Below are 25,235 nucleotides of genomic sequence, written 5' to 3' on the forward strand. Positions count from 1 at the left end.
TGTAAAAAAAGGATAATTTATGAATATTTAGAAAAGAAAGCAGAAATCACTAAGAGCCACAATGGATTCACTGACCACAGATCATGGTAGACTAAGCACTGGACCAAACAGAGGAACTATCTTTTTTTGGATGGGGTTATTAGATTGGTAGATTGGGAAAATGCTTTTAATACAGTTTACTTAGATTTCAGTAAAGCATTTGTCAAATTATTTCATGCTGACATTGTGGACAAAATGTAAATGTGTGGACTAAGTACAGTGAGGCAGACTTAGAATTAGTTCAATGCCCAGTGTCAAACAGATGTTATTAATAGGTCAATGCCATGCCACTTTGAAAGGATGCCTCTAGGGGCAGGGGACAAGATGGTAAGAGGGAGAGAGAGAGACAGGAAGAGGAGGAGGAAGAAGGAGATAGTTCTCAGGAATCTATTCTTGGTCCCGAGCTGCTTAACATTTTTCATCAATGACTTTGATGAAAGTGATCAAATGGCACATTTATCCAATTGGTAGATGATACGAAGCTGGGAGGGATAGCTAGCATGTTATACAACAGAATTAGGATAGAAAAAGACTCAACTATATTTACTGATGAGCTTCATCTAATGAAATATAATTTGGTATAAATACGGTCCTAAATATAAAATAATAATGATAATAATAATAGTTAACATTTGTATAGCACTTACTTTGTGTCAGGTATGGTGCTAAGCATTTTGCAGATATTATCTTATTTGATCTGCATGACAATTGTGGGAAATAGATTTTTATCCTCATTTTTACAGATGGGGTGACAGAGGCAAATAGAGGCTACTTGCCCAGAGTCATACAGCTAGTAAGTGTGTGAGGCTGAATTTGAACTCTTCAGGCCTAGAACTCAATTCACTGCATTACCTAGTTATATATGCACCACAGCCCCACACACCCACACATATGCATAAATATGTGTATAAATAAATGTAAATTTGTTGTTGTTCAGTCATTTTCAGTGAGTCTGACTCTTTGTGACCCTATTTGGGGTTTTCTAGGGAAAGATACTTGAATGGTTTGCCATTTCCTTCTCTAGTTCATATTACAGATGAGTAAACTGAGACAAACAGGCTTAGGTGACTTACCCAGGGTTACACAGCTTGTAAATGTCTGAGGCCATTAAATGTACCTCAAATGGACATCCATCCATCCGTCAATCTATTCATCTGTACACACACATATAATACACATATATGTAATCTTTAGCCAAAAGTTAGGTGATCAGTTAATTATCAGGGATGTGGTAGAGGGAATCCTTGCTCAGATAAAAGATTAGAGTTGATGTCTTCTGAGACCCTCTCTAATTCTGACATTCTCTGATTTTGTGAATGCCCTTTTTTCTATCATTTTATTTTGACCATTCTTGCATTTGGACAGAGTGGACTGAAATGCCATCCAGGGTCTAGGTTTTGCCCTTAATCAGATATGAATGGTTCTAATCACTAAAAGCATGAATTAAGTTGTTAATCTTTTTAATTCTGCTAAATCTTTTTTTTATGTACAGTTTGGAATAGTTATATAGACCACGAATCTTCTAAATTTAGTCTTATTGAGATTGGTTAGTGAATAGGATAAGAAACTGGATGTGGTGAGTCAGAGGAGGTCAATTTTCCTTTAGAAGAGGAAGGTAACCCCTTGAGTTCTTCAGATAAAGAATTCGATATGAGTTAAACAAATCATAGTAAAAATGATAAACTTTATGATCACGCTAATTCTGAAAGAAAGAATAGTAATACCCTCTCATCTTCTAAAGCTGTTAGTAAGATGGAGGCAGAATGCAAGCGTTTCGTTGTCAGTTGTCTCCGATCTGCTAAGAATTCTTTTTCAGCAACACTGTTATTGTAAGCAAGTTGTAAAGTTTGCAGGTGTTCTTCGATCTGGAAATCCACATAAATGAAAGATTAAAACATTTGGTTCTCACTTTGCTTAACAATGTCAACTTTTACCCATCTCCTAGTACCATGGACTTAGGGATGGAAGGGACCTGTGAGGTAATTAAGCCTAATTCCATGATTTTATCAATGAGGAAACAAGTTCTGGGAGTTTCAGTCATTTGTTCAAATTCACACATTGGGTAGTAAACAGGCAAATCTGAGACGCAAAATCTTGTCCCTTGTTCCATTAATTCAAAATTAAAAGCTCTTTCTGCTTCATAAGGCTGCCTCATAATCCATTCCATTTTAAATAATGGCGGTCCTTATGGAAGGATGGATTCTAAGATGGAAGTAGGATTCATATTGTAGTGGTAAATATTTCTTCTATTGGAAGATAATAGATGAACAGAGTGTTGGGGTTCTGCTGGAGACAAGCTTTGCAACTAGCTATCCTACAGTCAGGTGGGGATCCACCTTTCTACCAGTACCAGAGTTCCTAATTTGGAGACTACTGAATTGCTTTCCTATTGTGCTTCTCATTTTTCACGTTCATGAGAATAGATGTCTGAAAATAATTCATTAATATACAATAAGAGAAAAAGTACTGTGATGTTGAGCCCATGATAAAATAATATTTATCTGTATATACATACATATGTATATATGTTTATGCATGTTTATATATATGTATATATGTATATATAGCTTCTCTCCTATATCAGATTGTAAATACTACATGATCTCTAAAACCTCTTCAAATGACGACTACATGATATGATTTAATATGAGATGATTTGATTTCACTATGATTCTTGTTAAGGATATATGACAAAATGGTGAACTAAAAATTACTTAATTTTTCTTCCTGATATTTTTGCCTGGATAGTAAAGTTTTTGAAAGTTAAGTACAGAATAAAAAAACAAACAAATAAGTTTATTACCATTTCTAAACCCTTTTGTTTTTCTGCCAGCTTTTCTCGACCAAGCTGAAGTACTTTCTGAGCCTCCACTACTTGGCGTTGTTTTGGTTGCAACATCTAGATTAAAAAAAAAATCACAGTATTTCAACATGATTAAGGAATAATTATTAACTATTATTTTCACGCCAAAATTCCATTCATATTTAAAATATATATCATAGCTGCCAATCCTTAGAATAAAACTGCTTGGAATAATGGCTGCAAAATTGATCAATACATTTTCTACTTGTACCAGGTCCACAATAAATTCAATTGATTACGATATACAAATACATTTCTTATGCTCTAACCACATGGTCCAATATATCCTTGTTGTTCAGTTGTGTTCTACTCATAGTGACCAGATTTGGGGTTTTCTTGGCAAAGACACTGGAGTGGTTTGCCATTTCCTTCTCCAGCTTTACAGATGAGGAAACTAAGGCAAAAGGGTTGAGTGATTTGCCCAGGGTCACGTAGCTGTAAGCATCTGAGACCAGATTTGAACTCAGCAAGATGAGTCTTCCAGACTCCAGGCCCCACACTGTATTCATTGTGCCACCTAACTGTCACCAATATATCTTACAGAGGGCTAACAAGGGGGTACTACCTTGTAAATGAAATGACGTATTATGAAGTAAAAAAAAAAAACAAAAACAAAGCCAAACAAACCCTTTGACAAAAGAGCTTAAAATGGATCAGTCTGGGCAAATTCTATTCTCTTGGGAATTAATAAGTAATGTTAATGGTGAAATTCCCGTGTATTTGATTCACTGAGAATTTGATTCTTTTCTAACCTCTTTGTAACAATGCAAAAAATTCACTTTCCTTCCCAGTAGTAACATTAAGTTTGCCATCATTCAGTTTTCTCTTGGGCAGCCTGAAATCATAGGTTCCTCTAGATTCAGATGCATCCTTTGTTTGGCTTTGCATCATGTAGTCTTGGTAAAATTCACAGATGGTCTAGCTTTTCTTGGCTGAAGTTGATGTTATTCCAGTGGTGATCTTCTATGATATTTTCACATTTTAATATTGGCAGAAATAATATGTAGTTATGCCAAAGGCTAACCGTATAATCTTCAACAATGGGAAATATTACCACACTCAACTTTTTGCTCACATTTTTCTTAATTGAAGAAGAAAGCAGCCTAGAAATTTGCTTCTAAAAAGGGAATTACTTAACATGGACCTTTAGGGAGAAGAAATAATAGCTTTTCCTGTATTTAACTTTTAAAATATTTTATTGCTAACTTTTTGTTTTTGTATCCCAGTCATTTTTCCACCCAGACTGAATCCTTCCTTATGACAAAAAACAAAACAAAACAAACCAACCCCAAACCAAAAACCAATTAGGCAACAATATCCAACAAAGAGATCTTATCTGACAATGTCTAGAGTATTTTATTCTAGTATTCTCTGATCTCAGTGCCATGAGGAACTGGATATGTTTTATTATCCTTGCTCCAGGATCTTCATTTGTTTTTTTCATTACTTAGAGATCAACTTCCTTTTGGTGATCTTTTAATTTACACAGTTGTAATCACTGTGTCAACTGTTCTCTTGGCTGTGCTTATTTCATGCCACATCAGTTCATATAAATCTTCCCTCAGTTCTGAGAATTCCTGACAATTATCATTTCTTGCTTGACAAAAACATTTGATTAGGTTTATATACCATAATTTTTTTTTAGTCATTCCTCAGTAGATGGGCAGTCACTTTGTTTCCAGTTATTCACTATCACAGAGAACAATGAATATTTGGGTATATATTGGACTCTTCAGTCTATATTTGAGCTCTTTGGGGTATTTACCCAGCAGTGGAATTCTGAATAAAAGGGCATGGACATTTAGTCATTATTTTTGGTATAATTTCAAAATGAAATTCACAATCATTAGACTATTTCACAGCTAAAATCAATTGTGAATTAGCATGCCTTTATTCCTGCACACCTCCAGTAATTAGTTTTCCATTTTTACCAATTTTCATCAAGGTAAAACTCTATGTACTTTTTTTAAAGCCTCAGATCAATCAAATGCAATTTCTTTAAATTAATATCCAGTCTCAGATCTTATTCTGCATAGATGTTGCTGTTATGCTTGCTACCAAAACCCCCCCATATAATCGTGCCCATGTTTCCTGCTAAGAACTTATAGGAAAAAAGCATTCCATTTACTTTGGTCGTTATTTAACTTTTTAGTAATAAACAAGTCATAGACAGTGACCTGTCCTGATAATTTTCCATGTTCTGCAAGGTATGATTCCCATATATGGCTGTAACATGTAAACTGTTCCACCTCATAGTGCAGATGAATCTTTTAAAATAGTTGCTTTGACATCATACAGTTGTGACTTGGTGACCTTATCACCTCCCATGGATTTAATCATCTTGTGTATACCACTAATACCTAGGTCCTTATAACTAGACCTGGTTTGTCTCCTAAGCTGTCTCACAATACCAACTGCCTACTGGACATTTGAAACCCGATGTCCCATAGGCATCTCAGACTAAAAATGTATAAGACTGAATTATCTTTCCCCAAACTTACCTTTCTTCTGAACTTCCTGATTAACTTTGAGATCTATCACTATCCTTCCAATACCCCAGGTTTACTACTTAGCATCATCCTCATCTACTCACTCTTTATCTCCAATTAGTCACCAAGTTATGTCAAGTTTATCTCCACATCTCTCAGTCTTTCTCCTTTCTGTTCACATAACAATCTTCCTCAGTACCTCTGGCTTGGATTATGTTATGAGAGTCTTCTAACTGCTTTCACTGCCTCAAATTTCTCCAAAAAAATGTTCTCTACACAGCTGCCATAGTGATCCTCCTAAAGCCCAGATCTGACTGTGTTACTCTTTTGCTCAACAAAATCCTTATTGTCTCTAGAATTAAATACAAGCTCTTCTGGTGGTCACTAATAGTCTTTTATAACCTGTCTTCATTCTATCTTTCTTACTATATTATATGTTATTCCTTTTTATGCACCTCCTGGTCCAATCAATCAGTCAACATTTATTAAGCACTTACTATATACCTGGCACTGTGCTAAGTCCTGGGGATACAAAGAGATGCAAAAGACAGTCCTGCTCCTCAAGGGGGAGACAGTATGCAAACAAAAATCTACAAAGCAAGCTACATATAGGTTGACTACATACAGGACAAATAGGAAATAATTGACAGAGGGCAGGCATGGGAATTAAAAGGGGTAGTTAAGACTTCCTACAGAAGGTGTGATGGGACTTAAAAGAAGCCAGAAGGTCAGTAGTAAGAAAGAAAGAGGAAGAGTGTGCCAAGCATGGGGGATAGTCAGAGAGAATGCCTTTGAATGTATTTGAGATGATGGGGTGCCTTGTTCCTAGAGCAGCTAGGAGGCCAGTGTCACTTGATCAAAAAGTGTGTGTCAGAGAGTAAGGTGTAAGAAGAGTGGAAAAGGAGGGGCAAGTTAGGTTACGAAGGACTTTGAATACCAAACAAAACATTTTGCATTTGATCTGGAGGGCAATAGGAAGCCAGTGGAGTTTATTGAGGAAGCAGGCAGGTTATGACATGCATTTTAGGAAAAATCACTTTCGTGGCTAAATGGAGGATAGATTGGAGTGGGGAGAGCCTTGAGGCTGGTCTTGTAATATGTGGTTCCTCACATATTACATTTCATCTTTCTCCTTTGGGTCTTTTAATAGGCAGTTTGCTTTTCCTGAAATACTTCCTTCAAAACTCTTTTTATTACATAAAATCTTTCCTGATTCCCTTCCCATCCTCCAAGCTTCTAATTCCTCCTTATCCCTTGTTGCATTTATACTGTGTATATTTTGTACATACTGATCTATGTACCTGTTGTCTCCCTCTACAGAATATAAGGCACTTGATGGCAGATTGTTTTATTTCTGTCTTTTTATTTTTAGCATCTAACATAGCACCTGGCACATTGCAGGTACTTAAGAAAAATGCTGGTTGATTCACTAAGTACAGTTTTTTAATGATATAACTGGTTCAAAACAAAGGAAATATGAAAGTAGGCTGAAACTTAAAATATTCTCATCCTCAAATAAATGTGATTAATTAAATCTTGGTAATTACTTCCTAACTGCTTCTCTTATGTCTTTCCTAAAAAGATGCTTAATGAAAGCTTTTGATACTGATACAACTCACTGTTGCTTCATTCCACTCATTCCTTTTCAACTGAAACTATTGAACCATATCAATTCCTACATCAATGGATTCATAAGTTTATTCTCTATCAAAGGAACTTCAATAGAACTGTGAAATCTGGTTCTAGGCAAGTGCTAAATAGGAACACAAATATCATTGAAACAAGTATGGGGAGAGGATAGGAACTTCCTAAGTGGGACGAAAATAAAAATTCGGGATATAGGACTTATATTGTGATTCTTTGTTTTGCTATCTATTAAGAAAAAAATTCTCTTTTGCCAGAAATAAAGGAAGCAATTATTTAAACACATTTTCAATGTTAAATTCCTATACAACTATCCCATATGTTAATTAACTAATTTTTAAAACATCTAAGATTTTTTTTTGTTTAAAACACTTTTTCTAATTATTAAACATTTATTTTTTTTCCTCCATTCATATCCCCCCTCCTACTGGAAAGAGACCAAGAAAGGGGAAGGTCAATGGAAGAAGAAGAAACAGTAATTATTGTCATTGGAATATACCACCAAACACTTGGAAAGGAAGAAGAACTAAATGAGCAATTTGGGAAAAAGAACGAAATTTGACATAAAGGTAGCATTTGGTATTGATGGAGGACTTCAATTTTACAGACATCTGCTGGAGCTCTTTGCCAAAAGCAGATCAGCTAAGAATTTCTTGATTTGAATTGATGATAATTTTCCTCTTCAAAAGAAATAGGAACCAAACAAGAACAAATTCTGATATATCTGATCATGGCTAACAGGTAGAATAGGGAAAGTCAGCCTAGTAGGGATAGGAGATGTTCAAGAATGAATCTCTTAAGTTACAAAGAGAAAAATTCCTACGAGGAAGAAAAATGGGATTTGTCTAAAGAAAAAAATATTAATGTGCAAAGAACTCATTAACCATCTTAGACTAAAAAAATTCTACAGAAGATGGAAACAAGATCAGATAAAAAGGATGAATGTGAAAGAATGGCAGAATGAGCTAAGGTAGTGAATGAAGCAAAGAACAACAGTAATAAAAAAAGATGTTTAAAACAGCAATATTGGGAAGATAGTGGAAAACAGGCTGGCACCCAGCTGAACTCTCCTTTAAAAATCTTTAAAATAACACCTCAAATTAAATTGTGCAGAAGTAAAGCCACCAAAAGGTCAGAAGGAGGCATATTTTTTCCTCCAGCCTAAGACAAATGAGGAAGTCCATAGAGGGGCCTTTAGCACCAGGGCAGGTATAGGTCCAGAGGGCAGCATGAGCATTATCTGTGGACCTTGGAGGCTGCCATGATAGCAACAGCAGCAGCAGCTTTGGAAGCTCTCAGTCCAGGGATGACAAGAGGACCAGATAACTGGTCAGAAAGAGATAACAGGGAACCTTTTGCTGGCTTTGAGTGCAGCTGGAAGCTAACTGGCAACTCTGTTACCCATAAACAGTTCTGGGTCACAGTTCCAGGGCCAGGAGGAGTACTACCATTTGTGACTGGAGAGCAGGGGTTCTTGCTAGTAAAGACCAGAGAAGAAACCAAGAAAATACCACCTTGGATAACACCACCTTCCCTAAGATAACACCACCTTAGAAGCAGCAAAAACTTGTAGACTCCAGAACTATAACTAAAAACACCAGGACAAAAAAGCTTAAAGCTTGGTACACTATCTTTTCATTCCACCAATCCACCAAACTTTAACATAAAGTTCAAAGTGAAGAAATAGGTTGGGAAAATGAGCAAGCAAGAATAAAAAAAAACATGACCATACAAGACTACTACAATGGTAGGAAAGATTAAAACATAAACATAGAGGAAAACACCAACTTTAAAACAATTACAAACCTACCTCAAAAACATATGCTAATTGGACCCAAGGGTAGCAAAAATTCCTAAGTTAAAGAAAGAGATAAGAGTATTAGTGGAAAAAAAGGGGAAAAGAAATGAGAGTGATGCATGAAAATTTTGGAAAGAGAATAAATAATTTGGTAATAGAGGCACAAAAAAATACTGGAAAAAAAAGCAATTAAAAAACCCCAAATTGTCCTAATGTTACAAGAGGCACGAAAATTCATTGAAGAAAAGAACTCCTTAAAAAGCAGAATTGGTCAAATGGAAAAAGAGGTACAAAAGCTCACTGAAGAAAATGATTTCTCAAAAATTATAATTGGACAAGTGAATGCTAATGATTCCATGACATATCAAGAAACAATAACACAAAGTCAAAAGAATGAAAAAATAGAAGAAAATGTGAAATATCTCACCAGAAGAACAGATTGAGGAGAGATAATTAAAGAATTATTGGACTACCTGAAAGTCACAATTAAAAAAAGACCTTATACATCATATTTCAAGAAATCATCAAGGAAAATTACCCCAATATCTTAGTTACAAAGAGTGAAATAGAAAGAATCCATCAATTTAATTACCTTATGAATGAGATCCCAAAATGAAAACTCCCAGAAATTATAGCCAAATTCCAGAGATCCCAGGAGAAAATATTACAAGCAGCCAGAAAGAAGCAATTCAAATATTGGAGATACAGTCAAGATCACACAAGATTTAGCAGCTTATACAATAAAAGACTGGAGGGCTTGGAATATGATATCCAGGAAGGGAAAAAAGTCAGAACTACAACTAAGAATTACTCAGCAAAGTTGAATATAATATTTAGTGAAATAGAGGATTTCCAAGTATACCTGATGGAAAGACCAGAGATTAAAAGAAAATTTGAAATTCAAATAGGAGACCCAAGAGAAGTATAACATGAAAGTAAACATGAACATAAACATTAATAAAACATGAAAGTAAACATGAAAGAGCGATAAGGGACTCAAAAAAATTAAACTCTTTACATTACAAAGGGGAAGATAATACATATAATTCCTATGAACTTTATCACTATTAGGGCAGTTAGAAGCAGTATACATTGACAGAGGGCATGGGCATGAGTTGACTATGTTGAGATGATCTCAAAAAAATGTGGGGGTGAGAAAGAGGAATGTATTGGGATAAGGAGGAAAGGAGAGGTAGAATGGGGAAAATTTTTTCACATAAAAGAAGCATGTTGGGAAGATTTTTTATAGTGGGGCAAGGGAAAAATATAAATGACCCCATAGTTGGGTGTATATGTCTTATCTATCGTGTCTATCTTATCCAATAGGGAAATAGAAATGGCAGGACATAAGGGATGGGGTCAGGGGAAAGTTATGATAAAAGGGAGGGAAGATTAAGGGAAGAAGTGGTCAGAAGAGAAATAGACGTTTGAGGCAGGCCAAGATAAATAGACAGAGAGAAGAAGAAACAATAAAAATAGGATGGAGGGAAATATACAGTTAGCAATCATAACTGCGAATTTGTAGTGTGATCTAAATTATAAAAACAGAAGTGGACAGTAGAATGAATTAGAAACTAGAATGCAACAATATGTTGTTTATAAGAGATGTACTTGAAATAGAAAGACACACACAGAGTTAAAATAAAGGGTTAAAGCAGAATTTATCATACTTCAGCTAAAGTAAAAAAGTCAGGGGAAAGCAATCATGATTTTAGATAAAGCAAAAGCAAAAAATTTTGTTGTTGTTTAGTCATTTCAGTTGTGTCCCACTCTTCATGACCCTATTTGGTGTTTTCTTGGCAAAGATACTGGAGGGGTTTGCCATTTCCTTCTCCAGTCCATTTTATAGCTGAGGAAATGAAGACAAACAGGGTCAAGTGTTTTGCCTAGGGTTACACAGTTAGTAAATGTCTGAAATCAGATTTGAACTCAGGAAAGTGAGTCTTCCTAATTCCAGGTTCAGCACTCTATCCACTGTGCCACCTAATTGCCCATAAAAGAAAAGCTGACCTAAATAAAAGAAATAATTAGGGAAGCTATGTATTGCTAAAAGGTACCATAGGTAATGAAGTAATATCAAAAAATTTTTACAGCAAGTTTCTTTGATACAGGGCTCATTTCTCAAATATGTAGGGAATTGAATCAAATTTATAAAAAGAAGAGCCATTCCACAATTACTAACTGCTCAGAGGACATGAAGAACAGGCACTTTTCAGAAGAAGTCAAAGCTAACTATAGTTATATGAAAAAAATGCTCTAAATCTCTTTGAGAATGGCAAATTAAAAAACTCTACTTTAAATCTTTTAGAAATGACAAATGCTGGAGGGGAAGAGGGAAAATAGGTACATTAATGAACTGTTGGTAGAATAGTGAACTAGTCCAACAATTCTGGAGAACAATCTTGAACTATGCCCAAAGGCTATAAAACTGTACATATCCAACAGTAACACAATAACAGTACTAGGTCTGTACCCCAAAGAGATTAAAGAAAAGGATTTATATATACAAAAGTATTTATATATTTATATTACATATATAAATTATTTTTTATCTCTTTTTGTATTGGCAAAGAATTGGAAATAATGGAATACTCATTAACTGGGGAATGCCTGAACAAGTTATGGCATGTGATTGTGACAGAGCACTATTGCAATACAAAATAATGATAATACCTATATGAATTGATACAAAGTGAAGTAAGAAGATCCAGGAGACAGATCATTGTGCAGAGTAACAGCAATGTTGTAATGATGATCAAATGTGAAAGACTTGGCTATTCTGATCAATACAATGATCTAAGACAATTCCAAAGGAATTATGATGAAAAAATGCTATCCACCTCCAGAGATAGAACTAATGAACTCTGAGAGCAAATTGAGAGTATAATTCTCCATCTCTCTGTCTCTGTCTCTCTCTCTCTACATCTCTCTCTCTCTCCCTCTGCATCTCTCTCTCTCTCCCTCTCTCTATCTCCCTCCTTCTTTCTGACTGATTTGACTAATATGGAAATGTTTTTCCATGATTTCACATGTATAACTGAGATATTATTTGCCTACTCTGTGGATGGAGGAGGAGTGAGAGAGAGGGAAAGAATCTGGATCTCAAAATTTAAAAAGAAAAGAATGATAAAAATAAATAATTAATGAATTGGGGGATTTATTGGGAGAAAAAGGAAGACCAAACTAGGGATAGATCTGAGAGTTGGGAGGGACCTCAGAGACCATCTCATCAAGCCTATACCCATAAGGGATCCCCACTACAATATACCCAATAACTCTGTACATCTTTGCTTGGTGATGAGACAATAAAAACTGACAACAGAGAGAAGGCAGCTGCTCAATTTTATCTTATTTCTATTTTTCTCTGCCAACAATCATGGAAAACAGAAGAGGTACCACAAGATTGGAGAAGGTAAATATACTGATTTTTTTTTAAAAAAAGGGCATAAAGGATGGGAGGGGTAAAATGGGGCAAATTATCTTAAATGAAGAGGTGAGAATGGCCTTTTACAACAGAGGGGAAGATAGGAGGGTGGGCGATGGGCATTGCTGGAACCTTACTCTCATCAGTATTGGCTCAAAGAGGGAATAATATACACAATCAGTTGAACATAGAAATCTATCTTACCCAAAAGGGAAATAAATAGGAGGGGAGGAGATTAAGTTATAGGGGTGGGGGAGGTGGGGACTGACATAAGGGAGGAGAGGTGGTAGACAAACAAAACGCTGGTGAGATGGGAAAGGGTGAAAAGAGAGAGAGAGGACACAGAGGAGGAAAAATAGGATGTAGGGAAATGTGAATGAGATGAACTCTTCCATGAAACAAAAGTGGATACAAGAGCAGATAAAAAATCAGAATCGTACAATATCTTGTTTGCATGAAATACATTTGAAGTAGAGAGACACACACAGAGTAAAGGTAAGGGATTGGAACAGAATCTATTATACCTCAGTTGAAGTGAAAAAAAAAAGCAGAGGTAGCAATCTTGATATTAAGACAAAGTAGAAACAAAAATTGATATAATTAAAAGAGATAAGGAATGAAACTACATCTTTCTTAAAAGTACCATAGACAATGAAGCAATCAAATTAGAAGTACAAGGAAGAGTCTACCTGTCTGATCTATGAGAAAGAGAAGAATTCATGACCAAACAAGAGATAGAGAGTATTAGAAAATGTAGAATAGACAATTTTGATCATATTAAATTGAAAAGCTTTTGTATAGATAAAACCAATGTAACCAAGATTAGAAGGAAAGCAGAAAGCTGGGAAACAACCTCTACACGAAGTATCTCTGATAAAAGCCTCATTTCTCAAATATATAGAGAGTTGAGTTAAATTTATAAGAATATAAGCCATTCCCCAATTGATAAATGGTCAAAGGATATGAACAGGTGGTTTTGAGATGAAGAAATCAAAACTATCTATAGGCATATGAAGAAGTTGCTCTGAATCACTTCTGATCAGAGAAATGCAAACTAAAACAACTCTGAAATACTATCTCACACCAATCTGATTGACTAGATTTACAAAAAAAAATGATAAATGTTAGAGAGGATATGGGAAAATTGGGACAGTAATGTACCATATGTGGAGATGTGAAATGATCCAACCATTCTGGAGAGCAATTTGGAACTATGCATACTCCCTTTCATCCAGCAATACCACTGCTAGGTCCGTATCCCAAAGAGATCATAAAAAAGGGAAAAGGATCTACATGTACAAAAATATTAACAAGCAGCCCTATTTGTTGTGGCAAAATATTGGAAATTGAGGGGATACCCATTTATTTATTTATTGAGCTGAACAAGCTGTGAGATATGAATGTAAAGGAATATTATTGCTCCATAAGAAATGATGAACAGGCAGATCTGAGAAAACCCAGGAAAGACTTGTATGAACATCATAATACAAAGTGAAATGAGCAGACCGAGGAAAACACTGTACATAGTATCAGCAACGTCATGTAATGATCAACTATGAATGACAGCTCTTCTCAGCAATATAGTAATCCAAGACAAGGAAGAAGGATGCATTAAGGAAAATGCTATCCATATCCAGATAAAGAACTGATGGACTCACACAGATCAAAGCATATTTTTTTACTTCATTCTTTCTTGTGGTTTTATTTCCTTTTGATCTGTTTCTTCTTCCACATCTGTGGCAAATATGTACACACGTTTTACGTAATAGCACATGTATAAACTATATCAAACTGCCTACCACTTTCAGAAAAAGGATTTCGCAACTCAAAATCTTGTAATAATAAATGCTAAAAAATGATGCAATAAAAACCTTTTTTTAAAAAAATAAAAAAGGGGGGCTTACTCATTGGAAATGTTTGACCAGATGAGACTCTGGGCAGTTGCTAAGGAACCCCTAGCTTTGAAAACTCAGATGTTGGTGTTTCTCTGTCTGGTAACTGTTATGTATGTTCAGACAAATGGATCTGTCTGTTGATTTGTGAAGTATGTATTGCTTACAGTCAGACAATTGGAAGCCCTGTCTGTTGATCTTTGTTTCTATTTGTATTTTCTCTGAAGTTCAGGTTGCTGACTTTTCCCCCTGAACTAAGTGAATGATATATGTGCTTGACTAAAGTAGATTGTTGACCCCTGAAAAAAAGGGAAGACAAAAGAGTCTGCAAATAAGGTAGCTTGAATTCAGTTTCTGGAAGAACTCCATATCTTAAAGATACAGTTGGTGAATATCTAAAAAAAGGAGCACTGAATGAGAGCCAGCATGACTTCCTCAAGAGTAAGTCATAGCACACTAACTTCATATTTATCCAGAAGGTTACTAGAATTGTAGATAAGAGGAGTGTAGTAGCTATAGTTTACCTAGATATTGCTGGGCACAACAGTTTAAGGACAGTGACCATCTGGAGAGCATATAGGCAAGGGCACCTTTAAGTGAAGGAGTTTGAGTTCATGCCATATAAGAGTCAATGGAAGAAAACAGAGATGTTTAACATGGAGAAGAAAAGACTTGATTAGAGTTGATAATTTATATAGGTTCAAAGATCTGAAGGGCTTCCATGGAAAAGGGATTAGTTTTGTTCTGGCCACAGAGGGCAGAACTGGGAACAATGGGTAGAAATTGCAAAGCAGACAATTTGGGTTTGATGTCAGGAAGACTATAACAATTAGAGTTATATAAAAGTGAAGGGGATGACTCAGAAAACATTGGGTTCACCCTCCTTCCTCCCACCCCTGAGGGTCCTAAAGCAGAAACTAGATGGCTGTACTTGCTGGGTATATTGTAGTAGGAATGCCTTCTGGGTATGGGCTTGATGAAGTGGTGTCTGAGGTCCCTCGCAACTGAAAATTCTGATTCTGTGTATCCAGAGGACTAAGAGCATACCATAGCTCCCTCTTCTTGTCAGGATGGTGGTAGACTATAGATATGGAGTGTGATATACATTGTCAGATAGGGTCAATGCATTGGTTTGCTTTAGGTATATCCCCCTCACCACTTTTTGTTACAAGGGAGGATTCTATAGGAAGAGGGAGAGGAGACTGGGAAATGACAGTAATGTTAAAAAAAAAGCATCAATAAAACATTTTAAAATAGAGTTATAGATAGATTGACTAAAGAAAGTTTCAGCAAAAGAAACAACATGTTTTTGATGGTCTGTATGAAGATATATGGAACCATATGGTATAAAGTACAATGAAAGGACTATAATTTTTCAATGTTGATTTTATCATAAATACAATAATATATTTTAATTTTCTCTGAAATACATATGGTTATATTTGTGTGCACATATATTCCATATATGTATATGTATATATACATATTTAGTGATAAATAAGAGATTGACAGCCTGACATGAGATATATAGAGGAAGGTCCTCAGTATACTGGGTAGGTCCTATCTGGAGGAATAAAGGAAGGACCTGGAAAAGGAAGGACCTCAGATGGAGGAGCCATACTGTTGAAGTCATGGGTCTCTTGCAGTATCCTAGTGTGATAGGACTATGGTTCTCATCATTGATCCTATTGTATAGGGATTAGTGTTTCCTAAAAGGCAACAGAGCTGTCCTTGGGACCTAACTGACCCCTGGCAACCTAGAGGCCAAAAAGTCCTACCTATGTGGAGTCAGAGCCCCACTTCCCTAGTAGATATCTGAAGACCATGTAAAGCACCATATCCTCCCCTGCAGACCAGAAAAGCTTCCATGTGGAGAAGCAGAGAAGCGAAGGGCTTCTATATCCTTGTTACATATCCTTGTAACTTACCAAAATTGAACCTCAACTAGCAAAATGGTGGTGTTAGGTCCACCATAACACCAAGTATCCCAATAATATAGTCACATTGGAGAAATAATGACAATCCATCTTGTCCTTTACAGATGAAAAGACATACCTTCCGTACTTCATGGTAGTTATTTAAAGCTATCACCCACTGGCACATGGAGCAACAGGCAACAGACACTTGATAAATCTTTCTTGGGTTGAAATCAGGTAAACTTAAATATTTTCTCAGTTTTGCAAATGCCTAGAGGGAATAAAGACACATATGAAAAAAAGTATTCTGAATTTGCCTTATCATTCCTGCATATGCATATAATAACTGTTCTTGTTATAGAAAAAAGGGATTGATTGGAGTCTTTTGATCTTTTCCCCTATAGTAGATTGCTTGGCAAATACCTACATCCAAAGAGATTCTGTTGCTATGCTTAAATTATGCAAAGAAGAGCAAGAACTTTGGCTCATAGCATGTTCTATTATTTGTTAGTGTTGCTTTGTTGTAATTTCTGAGAAGATACTTTAAAACACAGCCATACAGATACACAACTAAGGCATGTAACTTTAAAAAACCAAACCAAATTCAGACTTATTATTTGGGTTCAACAATGATTGTCTTGCCTAACTGATAGTTAGTTAAGCACCCACTATGTAATACACTGAGAATACAAGTAGACAGTCCTTGCTCTTAGGGAACTCACAACAAAACAGAGGAGACAATACGCAAACATTGTGTATAAACAAGATATAGGCAGAAAAAATTTGGAGTAGTCTTTGAGGGAAGGCACTAAAATTAAGGAGGTCCAGGAAAGGCTTCTTGCAGAAGGTGGGACTTTGGTTGAGACTTGAAGGAGGTTGGAGAACTAGGAAGTAGAGATGAGGAGGGAAAGAGTTCCAGGCATGGGGGACAGTCATTGAAAATGCCTGGAGTCAGGAGACAGAGCATTGTGTGTAAGGAATAACAGAGATACCAAGGTCAATGGATGTGAAGAGTATGTATATATTGGTGAGTGGAGAGTAAGGTGTAAGAAGACTGAAAAGGTAGGAAGGAGCCAGGTTATCAAGAGCTCTAAAAGCCAAACAGAATTTTATAATCGATCCTGCAGATAATAAGAAGCCACTGGAGTTTACTGAAAAGGGGAGTGACATGCTCAGAGTTGCATTTTAAGACCAGTTTAATAGCTGAGTGGAGGATGGATTGGAGCAGGAAGAGACTTGCGGCAGCCAGACCAACTAGTCTGCAGGGCAGAATGTGGTACCTCACATGGTCCCATCTTCAAACTAAGCCCCACAAAGATTAAAGATTGTATTCTAGTTCAGTAAGACATATAATTATCCTGCTACAGACAGCTAGATAGACTGGGAATAGGCCTCCTCAGGCTCTTGGCCAGTTCTTCAAAGTCAGAGGGTAAAGTTATCGGATAAACCAAATAGTTACAAAGCACTTAGCGCAGTGCCTGGCAGGGAGTAGGTGCTCTATGCTCTATAAAGGCTTATTCTCTTCCCTCCATCCCCCACCTTTGCCTATTTCTTTTACTCTGCACATTGAACTATTTACCATAGTCTGCCACTTATTGTATATGCTTTTAGATGAGAAAAATTAATTTTAATGTTGCATCATTGGAGTATTAATGTTAATTTGGAATATTCTTCTTTGTACAAAAGGCCATTTCTTATGCTAGCTTAAAGAGAAATTTCTCCCAGCCCCTTACAGCTAAGAAATGTGACCACATTCTAGCCCCTCCCAAGTCTTGGACTGGGTTAATCTGTTTACTCTGTGAGCCAAGAAGACCAGCCTGAGCTCCTCCACGCCACCAAAGGGTGACCCTTGTGTCTTTGCTTTATGATTAAAGCTAGGGGTAACCTGGTCTAAAAAGGGGAAAATAAGCCAGGAGGGTGGTTTTCCTTGGTGAGGTTACTAGAGGCAACTGAATCTCGTGACCTGGGCAAGTTACTTAACTTCTCTGTGCCTTAGTTTCCCCATATATAAAATTGATATAAGAAGAGCAGCCACTTTTCAGGGTTTTTGTGAAGATCCAATGAGGTAATATTTATAAAATGCTTTGCAAACCTTAAAATGCTATAAAAATGCTAGTGGCTGGTATACTAATTATTAGTTCAAACAGTTAATAAGGGAGAGGGAAGGTGGGGGTGGGGGAAGACCCAAGCTTTAACACCCTCCAGGAAAGTCTGAGTAGGATGGGAAGGGAAAGGAAAGAAGAGGTCCCTGGGATGGGGATGCAAAGGAATCCCCAAGAAGGTTTGATCCTCCAGCAGGGGCTTAGGGTTTCATTTTCTTCTCTGCCCTCTTCTGCCTGAAGTCTGCCTCATCTACTCTTTTCCCTGAACAGATTGTGCTTTGAGAAAATAGAGAATTTGGCAAAGCACTTTATTTCCCCCACAGGAGCACAAGGCCCCTCCTTTACATGACCCAAAGGTCTGGAATGCCCACATCTTGACTCAAAGGGCAGACCACCATATTTTCAACTTTGTCCTCCTATCTGTCTCTCAAAAGGAAAGTTTGAAAAAGACAATACATGCAGCCAAAATTCCTAGACTCAAAGAGGCAGTCGCCACTAAGAATGTAAGGACCTTCAGCAAAGACTGAGAGACTGATTCCTTTCCCTAACCTTGCCCTGCTTCCGACTCCCTCTGTTTTGTGGGCTCATCTTAGGGTAAGACTTTTTTCCAACTCACTGTTGCCAGGAATCTCAGTCACTGGCCATCCCTGGTGGTAAGGCCTTCTGTGAGGTCCCTAAAGGACCACCACTGTTTGAATAGAAGGTACCCCTTTGCCAGATTGGAGTCAGACTAAGTGGCTTTTTGCCCTATTCTCAGGCTGGGTCAGATCTCAGATCCCATTAGATGTGGCTTCTGATCTCAGCCTCTCTGCCCCCAGATAGTTGGGCTCTTTCACAAGGATGAATCTCTTCTGGTTTCCTCTCATGCTCCCTGATCATAGCTCTATCCCCTGTCCTCTGGTGGCCTCTCCCCCACCTTCTCTTTTAAAGGAAGCCCTGTCAGTATCCCTTTCAATTTCTCTACGAAACACATCTCTGAGCTTAGTCAAAGTTCTCTCGCTACATTTTCATTTGTGGATATTTCCTTTATTGCAAATTTTTCCGAAGTTGGACCATAGACCAAGGATATCTCGCTCCTACTCAGAGTCCACCAGTCTAGCTTTTTTATTTTATCATTTAAGTAGGTCCTAAAACCTCAATGAATTTTTTCTGGATTTATCTGCTGGAGGACTTGATTGTTTCAGAACTTTTAAGAGGCAGCATAATTTAGGGGATATAGTATGGTTCAGTGGACTGAGTTTGATCTCAAGATGACCTGGAGTTAAATCCCACCTCACATATTTACTAGCTGTGTGAACCTGGGCAAATAATTTAAACTGTGCCTCAGTCTCCTTACCTTTCTGAGGAGATTATACTGATTGGTGTCCAAGGTCCCTTCTTTTGGAGTCAGAGTGCCTGGGTTCAGATCTCAGCATTGTCACTCAATGGTGTAACCTTGGGAAAAATCACTTGAACTCTGTGGACTTCAGTTTCCTCATTTGTAAAATGAAAGGATTGGACTATATCCACTCTAATGTTCCTTCCTACTCTAAATCCTATGATCCAATACCATTAGCTTGTTTGAACACAGAACTTACTTGGTTACCCAGGGATGAGGAACCTGTGGCCTTAAGGCCACATGTGGCCCTCTAAGTCCTCAAGTGTGGCCCTTTGCCTAAATCCAAACATCACAGAACAAATCCCCTCAATAAAAGGGTTTGTTTTGTAAAACTTGAACTCAGTCAAAAAGATGTGCCCAAGGACACAGAAGGCTACAAATGGCAGAGTCTATACCTTTATTTCCATCAATGACACATGTACCTTTGCTGTCTAAGCCAAATATATGCTTTGAACAATGCTATTTATGTAGCTCTTAAATACCTTCCTTCACAAGGTTTTTACTTTTTACCTTTTCAGGTATACTATCCTTATCCAGGTTAGTCAATTTTTTGAGGAATCCAGGATCTGCAAGGAGTAATTTTGCAACTGTCCAGCTAGGTTTTTTTTCTAGAAGGACACAGACTGCATTCATGACGGTCAGGACGAGATAGGGTGGCCGTGTGTACACTCTGTAACAGAACAGATTCAACAATTCAAGTCAAAAGTCATTTAGTGTCTGCTTATGATAAGTGTGCCATACTCTGAGGCTACAAAGATGAAAATGACAACAGTCCTTGCATTTAAGGACCTCTCATACTAGTGAGCATTATGACTTACACACTGCAACACCCTAATAAGCAAATGAATCAGGGACTTCTTCCATTTGGAACATTTCTCCAGTTATGTGGATTACTATTCATCTATGGCTACCCATCCTGTACAACTCTTGTGCATAGCCTCCCCTGTGTTTGCCATGGGGACCTACCCAATGGGAGACCTTTACAGATTTCTCCAAAAGTTGGAAGAAGACCAGTGTCTGCCCACTGTGATCACTGGATCTTCTATTCCTATCATGTGTTTTCTTGATGATATTTTTTTACTCCTATTACTTAAAGTTCTTCTTTAGTTACAGATTGTAGCCTTCTCCCACCTACTGTGAATTCTGCATTGCCTTCTGTGTGATACTCATTTCAAACTCTTCAGACACTGGTATATTCTATGTCTTATTTCTTCAGGGCAAAACTGGTAGAATGTTGCATTAAAAAACAAAGGCATTTGTTTCAATGTGAAACTTGGTGTCATTTCAAGAATTAGGGGTTCTTCACTTGCCTTTCAGTTATTTATACCAGAAGGCTTTCAGTAGGGTAGGGACATTCACTGGAAAGTTTAATTACTCTGTCATCTGGTGCATTAGTTGCTGATTTGAAGCGACTGAGCTTGGGAATTTTGTTTGAAAGCTGGATTGTTTAAAATGATGTTTATTGAGAGTCTGGTATCCAATCAGTCAATCAATTATCATTGATTAAGTGCCTCTGTGTGCTGAGCATTGTTAGGCACTAGGGAATTCATTAAGTACTCATTTTTAAAAATAAAATGAGACAGTCTCTGCCTGTAACACCCTTACATCCATTTGGGAACATAACTCTAAATATATTCATTTAAAATTGAATACAGTATCATATTTTAAAATGCTCATTGACATAAAATTGTTAACTTTTTTGGCTTAAATAAACTTAGAAAAATAGTTAGGCAGAGAGGGATAGGGGAAAAACCAGAATAATATTAAATCACAAAGGCTATTAATGAATATTTTAAAGAATTAAATAATGAATTTAGAAATTAAATGATGAACTTAGAAAATTACCTTAATTCAGATATGTCACTTTTATCTAGGGCATTCAGAGCCATGACTGCCTCTTCAAAAGCTGGTATTACATTACTTAACTCTTCTTGTGTTTTCTATAGTAAGGATACAATAACAAAAATAAGTGATTATTAGTTGTAGTTAAAAAATGGCAAACAAGAATACTCACTGACCGAACACAGAATGTCATTAGTTGCATTCATTTGCATTATAACTTTTTCAATTTAAGCGGTGTATTTCAGATACACAATATATACAGATATTGGAGAGAATAAGAAGAGTAAAGAAAAATGGGAAAGGGAAAGATAGAAAAAGGGGAAAGAAAGAGATAGGATGGAAAGAAACAAATGGGGAGAGGAGAGATACAGGGGAAAGGCTATAGGTAAAATTTCTATTCATTGAAAGCACAAAATTAGAGAGCAGAGAACATCAGTAGTTCTCATGAAATAGATTAAACATTTTAACATTTACTAACTCAAAGTTGGACAATGAGTTTTCTTCGAGAAGTAAATTTCCTAATTGAAGTTTAACTCTGCAAGAACCACACTTTTTGAGGAAAATCTTTCTAAAAGTGTTTAAAGTTTAAATTTTTAAGTAGCTCTGCCTTTGTAATTACTCATTAATTTAACAAATGTTTGCTAAGCCTTCCTACATGGAAGGTACTTACATTATTGTAGTAGTGCTGGGTTGTGCAGGATAAGGGTGGAGGACACTACAAAGGGTAATACTGACAGACACAATCACAAGGTTGGTTTTAACTGCCTTTGTTTTTGAATAGAACCCTCTGGGTTCTATTAGGTGAGGCAGGATATAAATGAAAAATGCCTGGTGTGAAAAAAGACTTTAAGAAATGGCACCATCCCCCTCCCTCCAAACCACCCCCTCCCCCAGAACACTTAAATTTTTCTCCCCGCCCAGGATCAGTATCCTTAAGTGCAAATCCTGGATCTGAAAGAGTTACATGAGCTATGTGTCATATCATTTAAGTTCTCTAAACTTCAGTATACTTGTCTGTGAAATGGGAATAAAAATACTCACCCCACCCGACCTGATACAGATGTTGTGAGGAATGCTATTTTATATCTTATAAATTTTTATAATTCCTGGTTCAAGGGAGAACTTAAGGTGAATCCTGAAGGATAAAACCAACTTTTCAAAAAAAATTTAGTTTTTTTCTGAACTTCACAAACACCAGATAAAATAGGTATTTTCATATATATAAAATAGAACAGAAAAAGAGTTGTGCATGAAAAGTTGCAGATTTCTAAAATATACTTACAACTTGCTTTACTTCTAAAATACATGATAAATTTAACTTTAATGATGATGATGAATTCTAGAGTGAGATGAAATCTCAGAAAACATTTAGTTCATCCACTTGATTTATCAGTGGATTTTATTGAGGTTAACTGACCTGGCCAGTTAGTTGTTTGTGATACTCATGTTCTGAGAGGCAGAACCCAACTCTGTTTAACTCAGTAAGGAGGATGTTATGGGTGCATAGAATTATTTTGATAATTTAATACTACCTCAGCATACTCTTCTACAATTAGTATTTCCTTAGCCATCAGTTCTTCATCTCCTTTTACAAGGATCTGTACTTGCTGCACAACTTGTGAATCGTTCCGTAATTTTTCCATAAGGATCTCCGTTTGCTAAAGAAAAAGAAAATAAAACTATATATTTTTCCTTAGAATTCATCTGAAACAGATCAAAGTTTCCAATATTCTAAAAGTTAGCAAATTTATCAAAGCAACCACGATGCATTTGTGTCTTGAGAAGATTAACACAGAACAAAATTTAAAAAATTTTGAAATTAAAAAAAATGACAGCATATTTCAAGAATGATGATAGGAACTGATTTTGTAATAACAGAAAGATAACAAGCTACCAAAACAAACTCCTGACTAATGCCTTAAAGATGCAGGAAACCCATAATTAACATCTGTTCCCAACCAAGTATACCTTAGTTTTTTGTTCTATTTGAGGACCGAGGACAAGAAGCTCTTCATGCATTTTTGAAACTAGCATTGATGCTTCCAGAATCTTTGAGAGGCCGTTATTAAAACGTTCCCTGAAAAAGGCAAATATCAAAGAGCTGTAAAGTGGGGTTTTGGTGTGTCCTTTGACTGACCTATTTACTGGAAGAATGCAGCATTAAAATTTTAAACAATTTGCATCAGAAATACAGCTTAGAAACACGCCAGAATTTGAAGATGTTGACTATCAGTCACCAGATTTTCTCAAGTCCCCACTGTGTACCCCACATGGTAGCAAAAGCTCGGGGTGTTTCCATGGAAACAGAAGACATGGCTCCTGTTTGTGAGGAATTCATAAGCTCCAGGAGAGATAGAATATAATAATATGTAGAGAGAAAAATATTAACAAGTACAAAATGTGCATATGTAAATAATTAGATATAGGAGGTTTGTGGTAATTGAGACGATGAGCTTCAATTTCAGGGATGCCTGGGAGGGTTATATCCACAAATAAACCCCCCATTTGATTTACTGATGCTTAAATTCCTCAATTAGAACTATTCTCTGTTGTCTTAGGCAAATGGAGTCTTTGTCAATTGCTTGCTACAATGCAAAGCATTGTGGGAGATATAAGAAGTGTTAACATAAGATTTCTACCATAATGGAGCATGCATCTTAATTGGCAAGATGAGATTAATATATATGAATAAATACTACAAGGCAGAATATTGTTAAATGCTATATCATATGGTAGACTGGACATAAGAATTTGGAAATTAAATTATGTCCCACAGAAACAATTAAATCAATAAGGACATTGGATCATACATTTACAGCTGTAAGGAACCTTAGAGGCTGCTGAGTTCAGTCTTCTCATTATTTAGCTGAGAAACAGAGACTAAGAAAAGTGAAGTAATTTATTCAGGGTCACATAATCAGTAAATATTTGAGGCAGGATTCTGTATTGATAATGCATTTTTTTTTGTTTTAGTATAATCAAGTGCCTCTGATTAAATAATGTGATTAAAAAAGATCTTCCCCACTCATTAATGGGCCTGGAAGAGTTGTAGGAAGGCTCACTCCTTTGGTCAATGAGGCACTTGTTCTCAAGAGTTGTGATGCCCTCTGGCTCTGAAAAGTGTATAAATACTTGGAGGTGCAGTTTTACTTTGGGGGCTTAGATTTTGGAAGAAGCTTTGTATGCCAGATGAGACTATGGGAAGCCTCTAAGCAGCGCCTCCGGCTTGAAAACCCAGATGTTTGTGCTCCAATTCTAGTAACTATGTATACATGTAATATGGTCAGACAGATCTGTCTGTTGATCTACGATGTATGTATTACTTATGTTAGACAGTTGGAAGCATGTCTGTTGATTTTAATTTCTCTATATTTTCTCTGAAGTTCAGGGTGCTGACTTTTTCCACTGAACAAAATGAATGATACTTCATTAAAGTGATTGTTGACCCCCTCAAAAGTTGCCTTTCCTTTCAGAAAAGCAGATCTAAGAACCTGTGATAGCAGGCCCTCCTGTGTATGTTGGGGTGCTTGCTTTTACAGATTCAAACTTCAGTATTCTTGATTACAAGTCTAGCACTCTATTTAGAGTGCTACTTGGCTTTGACGAGGAATGCCAGAGCTGAGGAATATTTAGAAGTACATTCCTTCAGGGTGAGGAGTGATCCTAATAACACCTGGGTATTATCAGAAGGTTATTACAGTTATTTTTCTTTTTGACTAAGAAAGGCACCTGTGACATAGAATGGGCATTGGCTCTAGGTTCTATTTGTTCTTGGGCCTCTCTGAGTCTCAGTTCCTTCTATAAAATGAGGATTAAAATATTCTGACCACTTTACCAGCGTTCTTGTA

The 25,235-nt window shown here is 36.6% G+C and overlaps 1 protein-coding gene across 1 annotated transcript in view; it reads right to left on the reverse strand.

The window, feature by feature from the left end:
- The window catches only part of DNAH14 (dynein axonemal heavy chain 14), a 404,178-nt gene that overhangs the window by 100,165 nt on the left and 278,778 nt on the right, over nucleotides 1-25,235 (reverse strand). Inside the window, exons 60-66 of the mRNA XM_072647720.1 lie at nucleotides 23,356-23,464; nucleotides 22,920-23,045; nucleotides 21,391-21,485; nucleotides 20,056-20,215; nucleotides 16,205-16,336; nucleotides 2,843-2,938; nucleotides 1,764-1,904 (exon numbers count right to left, since the gene is read on the reverse strand). Of these exons, the coding sequence (XP_072503821.1) occupies nucleotides 1,764-1,904; nucleotides 2,843-2,938; nucleotides 16,205-16,336; nucleotides 20,056-20,215; nucleotides 21,391-21,485; nucleotides 22,920-23,045; nucleotides 23,356-23,464 (859 nt within the window). The remainder of the gene's footprint in view (nucleotides 1-1,763; nucleotides 1,905-2,842; nucleotides 2,939-16,204; nucleotides 16,337-20,055; nucleotides 20,216-21,390; nucleotides 21,486-22,919; nucleotides 23,046-23,355; nucleotides 23,465-25,235) is intronic.

Source organism: Notamacropus eugenii, chromosome 2 (genome assembly GCF_028372415.1).
Source record: "Notamacropus eugenii isolate mMacEug1 chromosome 2, mMacEug1.pri_v2, whole genome shotgun sequence".
NCBI classification, from domain to species: Eukaryota; Metazoa; Chordata; class Mammalia; order Diprotodontia; family Macropodidae; genus Notamacropus; species Notamacropus eugenii.